Below are 7,131 nucleotides of genomic sequence, written 5' to 3'. Positions count from 1 at the left end.
TGATGCAAGTATTCATTTTGATGGTATCGTTTTCGTTTAAAGAAAGTTAAGCTGAATGCCAATATTTGCTGTTATTTTGACGAATGGAGTCTATTTTCTCATCAGGACTGCGACCATAGTAGCTTGCAGATGTGGCCCTCTCCCAATAGCTTACAATATACCTTCGTTATGATCCAGTTGTTGGCCTACGGTGGCCATATCACGGTGACCTTGCCAAAAGAGCGGATCTTCTGGTGTATGGCAAGCTTTAGTCCATTTAACCTTTAGCCAAGCATTACTGGTTGTTAAAGGATTGCTTTATATTGAACAAGAGTAGCACACTGATGGTGCTTTCCATGGCTTCAGAGAGACACTGTGCAATAGCACATCTGAGTTCACCATCGACTAGCCATCAATTAGTAAAAATACATTGGAAGTGTCATTTTTCATCAGTGTGTTTAAACACAAAGGAACTCTACATGAGCCAAGTACTAAGTCAGCGGACTCTGAAATGTAACAAATATACTGACATAACATATAAAATAGACGTGAGACATATTGCACTTTATTTTAGACCTAACCACTCGCCCAACCAGTGATTGCTACTAAAGAACAAAATGTGCTTCCTCCTTTATTCAGACATAGTTTAGAGTGTGTTCAAAAGGTCTTCCTATAAGAAGCAGTGTAGCAAGTCTCTTTACAGGACAGGAGAGTCAGATGTACAGGAATCTAAGATGTTTTACATTCAGGTGCAGTCTCCTTTTTTGCTTCACACCACCAGTTGTCAGCTTGACTTTTGGCATTGTTGAGCTCTGTGAAGATATACAACATATACATCACTAAAAACACATATACCGAACACTCATTTAAAACATCAATAACTGCAGTTGGGATTAAATTCTAGGGTCACCTTTACATTTTGGAAAGGAGACATTTATCCATGGCCCACCATCAGTTCTTGCAATTGCTAGAATGAAGGGGCTGCCATTTCTGGGAGATGTCTGCTTCATCGAAACGGTCTTTGCTGATGGACAAGTACCGAGCAACAGAACATGGAGAACAATGAATCCTTATGCTATATACATGAGCAAAGTGTATGCGGCCAAAGCTCTATTTATTCATTCATTCCTACACTCAAAAGACTCTGTAGATGGGTGATAAAGTAAAAAGGCAGAATATACATAGCTGCTGAGAGCAGGCACGCATACAGTTTTTAAGTTGATTTCTGCACAAAAAGCAACACAATTGGCAGAAGGCTAAAGAGTCTTATGTCTTCTGTCGCACAGGGCTGTTTCTAGACCTGCGTTTTCTTTTTTTAGATTTCATGATATTAGCACTTTTCACACTGCTAATACTTGTAATATAAGCACCCTTTGCAGTTCTGTCTATCAGGGACTGGAAAGAACAGCAAAATATTAAATTTAATGATAGATACGTATAGCAATGTATTGATTGTGCTTCTGAGCATTTTTTAAATGTTCATTATACTTTATGTAAATGTCTACTTATGCAGTTTAAAACAGCTCAGCAAACCATTTGGACCTATCCCAGTTGACTATTATTCAAGATATCAGTAACTTACCCGAAAAATCACCAAGCTTTGTATTATCGAAAAACTGAGATGGGCAGTAAGGCAAAGATTTTGACTTCATGTCAAAGAATTCACTTTTAGGGGAATTCAGATTTTCCTGTACATTTTGCTGTTTGCATGGAGAAGACAAAATGCCGAATAATGTGCTTTCAGTCTTGTGTGGGGAAACAGTGCGATTTTTATGCAGTCCAGTCTTGCCCGGAGACATGACATGCTGGATGGGCATCTCAGATCTGTTTGGAGATACGGCTCGCTTTTTATGCAGTCCAACCTTGCCTGGAGAAAGCAAACGCTTTTTATGCATCCCGGTCTTGCCTGGAGACATTACCAAGTGGCTGTAGCTTTCAGACCGGTTTGGTGAAACAAAACGTTTACTGCGGGACTTCTTTGGAGATCCTAGGTTCAGGTCTGGCAATTCAGATCTTCCTGGAGAAACAGGGCCTTGTCTGCAAGTTTCCTTTTTGCAAGGTAACCCTCTGTGTGATGATCCAGTGTGAGAAGAGTGCGCATCTGATTTTGCCTTTGTTTTCTTTAGATACATTTTATTGAAAGTCACAGCACCTAATTTATAGCACTTTAATCATTTTAATTACTTGTATATAACACAATCGATTGAAATACCATTAATTGTATGTTGATGCTAATTTGATTGAGAACTAAGCATATGATTATAATAGCACTAAGCACTTACTGTATATAATTAGATCTCATGGTTCTTATATGGATTAAATAAGGTGCCAGTGCTGTCAGGGGTGGAACTACCGGGGGTGCGAGCGGGCCAGGGCCCGCACCCCCTCAGGGCCCCCCGGCAGTCCGCGCGCCGCATATTCCCGGCCAGTTTTGGGCGGGGGCCGGCTGCGCGTCCTGCGCCAGGGCCCGCCCCCTCTAGTTCCGTTTCTGAGTGCTGTAGTTATAATTTTGAAATGAGTTCATGGTATCAAACAATTAAAAATAAAGCGTCAGCAATTCATGAATAAAAATTAGAAAATACTATAGAATTGGAGTTGTCCCGAAGAAACTGGCTGCGTTGTTCTAAGCCCTGGGACACCAGACGTGGGAGAAAGGCAGAACACTGAGGACTGTGGTCTCGTTACTACATTTAACTGTCTTGTAAGGAGAGCTAACGTTGCTATAAAACCAACAAATGGGATTTGCCTTGATAAAGCGTATGAAAACGTTTGATGGCGAGCCTTCAAACCTTTTTTTTTTAAAAACTTATTGAAATCTTACCTTTTTTAAACTTAAATTTAATCTCGGATCCAGAGAAATTTTATAGAATTGTAGTGCTACTAGCGCAGCATTCACTCTTTTTACTCTCTTTTATTTCTAAGGCACTGAGGATTTGTTGGTTTTATAGCAAAGTTATATTCATAAATTGCTGACGCTTTATTTTTAATTGTTTGATACCATGAACTCACTTTAAAATTAGAACTACAGCACTAGCACCTTATTTAATCCATATAAGAACCATAAACTTTTAGATTATTCATCAATTGTGTGTAGATACATTTTATTGAAAGTCACAGCACCTAATTTATAGCAGTTAAGCACTTTAATCATTTTAATTACTTGTATATAACACAATCGATTGAAATACCATTAATTGTATGTTGGTGCTAAATTGATTGAGAACTAAGCATATGATTATAATAGCACTAAGCACTTATATAATTAGATCTCAATTAATTTCAGTAAGGTAGTGTGGGATTTTACTGCTTTTTCTTGTTTTTAGTATCCTTATTCTGGTTTATATACCTCTACACAGCCTGAAATTGGGTAATACAAGTCAGTGAACATTAATTACAAGTGAACTATATTTTTGTTTGAGTTTTTAGTGAAATGTCACATGATATATTCTCCTTTGAATTTACTCTCTCCTCCTCTCCTTCGTACTCTTTTTATCCATCTAAACGTTTTCCTACCTACTCTCACACCTTCTTTTCGCAATTTTTGGTGGGCCTGGCCCTGGTTAATCCATTAATTTGCAATGTCACCTACTCTCTAGTTCTCCTCTCTGTCCGTTGAGAAGTCACCTCACGTGGTTTACTATTGTGTAACATCAGCAATTTAGTGGTATCTTCCTGCATAAGTTTCACTTCCACACTTGAAGATACAACAGTGTTGCAGAGACAAGTCCTTAGCGAAACATTTTAAATATAGATGCAATTGCAAATACAATTTCTTACGAGGAATGTAAGAAATATGGGCAACCCCCCCTGGGATCCTACAATTCACAGTGCACACAAACAAACCATACATGTTAGTTCATATGAACCAATTAATGGAGGAAGTTCTGTGTTTGGCTTCCACACTTCTTCCTGATAGAGTTGCAGTATTTCTGGTCACGTGATCTATGAGGCAGGACAGAGAATAGGATAAAATGGGGGCTCAAGGGAAAAAAATGTAAAAGGGCAATATTTACATCAATATATATTCCAGTTTCGTAAGATTCTTTAATATGCCACATAATATGATGCAAGTATTCATTTTGATGGTATCGTTTTCGTTTAAAGAAAGTTAAGCTGAATGCCAATATTTGCTGTTATTTTGACGAATGGAGTCTATTTTCTCATCAGGACTGCGACCATAGTAGCTTGCAGATGTGGCCCTCTCCCAATAGCTTACAATATACCTTCGTTATGATCCAGTTGTTGGCCTACGGTGGCCATATCACGGTGACCTTGCCAAAAGAGCGGATCTTCTGGTGTATGGCAAGCTTTAGTCCATTTAACCTTTAGCCAAGCATTACTGGTTGTTATTTGAGGAATCAGAACACAATTTAAAAATCAGGGCTGCTTTATTACAAGTGAAATGTAAAAAAGGTTTTAACAAAATCCATCATGTCACCTAAAGAAATAGGAATATTATAACTAATATTTTATTAGGAGAGGAATTAAGTTAAACCCATATAGTTTGCCTAGTGGGAAACAGCTTTGCCCCAATGTTTTGCAGTTTTAAGAGAGTTTAGGAAAAAACCCTTTTAAAGGATTGCTTTATATTGAACAAGAGTAGCACACTGATGGTGCTTTCCATGGCTTCAGAGAGACACTGTGCAATAGCACATCTGAGTTCACCATCGACTAGCCATCAATTAGTAAAAATACATTGGAAGTGTCATTTTTCATCAGTGTGTTTAAACACAAAGGAACTCTACATGAGCCAAGTACTAAGTCAGCGGACTCTGAAATGTAACAAATATACTGACATAACATATAAAATAGACGTGAGACATATTGCACTTTATTTTAGACCTAACCACTCGCCCAACCAGTGATTGCTACTAAAGAACAAAATGTGCTTCCTCCTTTATTCAGACATAGTTTAGAGTGTGTTCAAAAGGTCTTCCTATAAGAAGCAGTGTAGCAAGTCTCTTTACAGGACAGGAGAGTCAGATGTACAGGAATCTAAGATGTTTTACATTCAGGTGCAGTCTCCTTTTTTGCTTCACACCACCAGTTGTCAGCTTGACTTTTGGCATTGTTGAGCTCTGTGAAGATATACAACATATACATCACTAAAAACACATATACCGAACACTCATTTAAAACATCAATAACTGCAGTTGGGATTAAATTCTAGGGTCACCTTTACATTTTGGAAAGGAGACATTTATCCATGGCCCACCATCAGTTCTTGCAATTGCTAGAATGAAGGGGCTGCCATTTCTGGGAGATGTCTGCTTCATCGAAACGGTCTTTGCTGATGGACAAGTACCGAGCAACAGAACATGGAGAACAATGAATCCTTATGCTATATACATGAGCAAAGTGTATGCGGCCAAAGCTCTATTTATTCATTCATTCCTACACTCAAAAGACTCTGTAGATGGGTGATAAAGTAAAAAGGCAGAATATACATAGCTGCTGAGAGCAGGCACGCATACAGTTTTTAAGTTGATTTCTGCACAAAAAGCAACACAATTGGCAGAAGGCTAAAGAGTCTTATGTCTTCTGTCGCACAGGGCTGTTTCTAGACCTGCGTTTTCTTTTTTTAGATTTCATGATATTAGCACTTTTCACACTGCTAATACTTGTAATATAAGCACCCTTTGCAGTTCTGTCTATCAGGGACTGGAAAGAACAGCAAAATATTAAATTTAATGATAGATACGTATAGCAATGTATTGATTGTGCTTCTGAGCATTTTTTAAATGTTCATTATACTTTATGTAAATGTCTACTTATGCAGTTTAAAACAGCTCAGCAAACCATTTGGACCTATCCCAGTTGACTATTATTCAAGATATCAGTAACTTACCCGAAAAATCACCAAGCTTTGTATTATCGAAAAACTGAGATGGGCAGTAAGGCAAAGATTTTGACTTCATGTCAAAGAATTCACTTTTAGGGGAATTCAGATTTTCCTGTACATTTTGCTGTTTGCATGGAGAAGACAAAATGCCGAATAATGTGCTTTCAGTCTTGTGTGGGGAAACAGTGCGATTTTTATGCAGTCCAGTCTTGCCCGGAGACATGACATGCTGGATGGGCATCTCAGATCTGTTTGGAGATACGGCTCGCTTTTTATGCAGTCCAACCTTGCCTGGAGAAAGCAAACGCTTTTTATGCATCCCGGTCTTGCCTGGAGACATTACCAAGTGGCTGTAGCTTTCAGACCGGTTTGGTGAAACAAAACGTTTACTGCGGGACTTCTTTGGAGATCCTAGGTTCAGGTCTGGCAATTCAGATCTTCCTGGAGAAACAGGGCCTTGTCTGCAAGTTTCCTTTTTGCAAGGTAACCCTCTGTGTGATGATCCAGTGTGAGAAGAGTGCGCATCTGATTTTGCCTTTGTTTTCTTTAGATCGTCTTCACAATTGGACATAGACCTTTATTAGATGGGAAGAAAAATAAATCAGCATAATGGCTTTTATAATATAAACAATTTCTGTAAAAGTGAAAATATTTCAGTACTACCGTGATAAATGATGATATTTCTTCTTATAATGCGACAGCTCCCTTTCCAACGTTGCTTTTTCTGACTGCAGAACGAGCATTGCCGTGCTCTGCACTATGCCGCTTCCACCACCGCAAGTCAAAGGGAAACTAGAAGCTCTCGGATAATCTTTTGGAACACAAACTGTGGATGGAAAAACAAAATCCATGTTGACCACATAATAGTAGCATCTTGCTAGTTTCATTATGCAGTACAGAGTTTAGGAGAGTTTGCATTTATCAGAATACTGGAAGTAGTTCAATTAGACACAACATCAATGTGACAGGTAAAACAGGTATGTCTTATGGAAACTATGCAAATGTTCTTTAATTGGGAACCAATCTACCTACAGTATACACAAGATATGAATTATAAACATGTACCTGTTGTATCGTTGTCTGCCTGTGCTCGTCTAAGTTCTTCTTTTAATCTACGCAAGCCTTCTTCCTTATCTTCCAAACAAGACTTTAAGAAGGCAATCCTATAAACACAAAACAATGTTGCATGTTTATATGTAAGAGGTTGTGCACTGGCACGGATTGGGCGAACAGAACTAGCCAGTGTACAATTCATTCAGTTGGGTTAAAGTCAGGGAAGTGTGCAGTCCATTCCGATTCTTTCACTCCCT

The 7,131-nt window shown here is 38.6% G+C and overlaps 1 protein-coding gene across 3 annotated transcripts in view; it reads right to left on the bottom strand.

Moving 5' to 3' along the window:
* Positions 1-528: 528 nt before the first annotated feature.
* Positions 529-7,131, bottom strand: part of LOC108704450 (centromere-associated protein E) — a 54,832-nt gene continuing 48,229 nt past the window's right edge. The window contains exons 43-47 of one of the 3 annotated variants that reach the window (XM_041579668.1): positions 6,887-6,984; positions 6,485-6,647; positions 6,347-6,396; positions 1,562-2,080; positions 529-791 (exon numbers count right to left, since the gene is read on the bottom strand). In XM_041579668.1, the coding sequence (XP_041435602.1) occupies positions 709-791; positions 1,562-2,080; positions 6,347-6,396; positions 6,485-6,647; positions 6,887-6,984 (913 nt within the window). In that variant the 3' untranslated portion in view covers positions 529-708. Of the gene's footprint in view, positions 792-1,561; positions 2,091-4,348; positions 5,058-5,827; positions 6,397-6,484; positions 6,648-6,886; positions 6,985-7,131 lie in introns of those variants that run through there. The other 2 variants (XM_041579669.1, XM_041579667.1) reach the window with 2 other exon arrangements.

The sequence above is a fragment of the Xenopus laevis genome, chromosome 1S, assembly GCF_017654675.1.
Source record: "Xenopus laevis strain J_2021 chromosome 1S, Xenopus_laevis_v10.1, whole genome shotgun sequence".
In the NCBI taxonomy this organism is placed as follows: Eukaryota; Metazoa; Chordata; class Amphibia; order Anura; family Pipidae; genus Xenopus; species Xenopus laevis.
The sequence above is the reverse complement of the archived record's forward strand: the minus strand, read 5'-3'. Positions and strand labels throughout refer to the sequence as shown.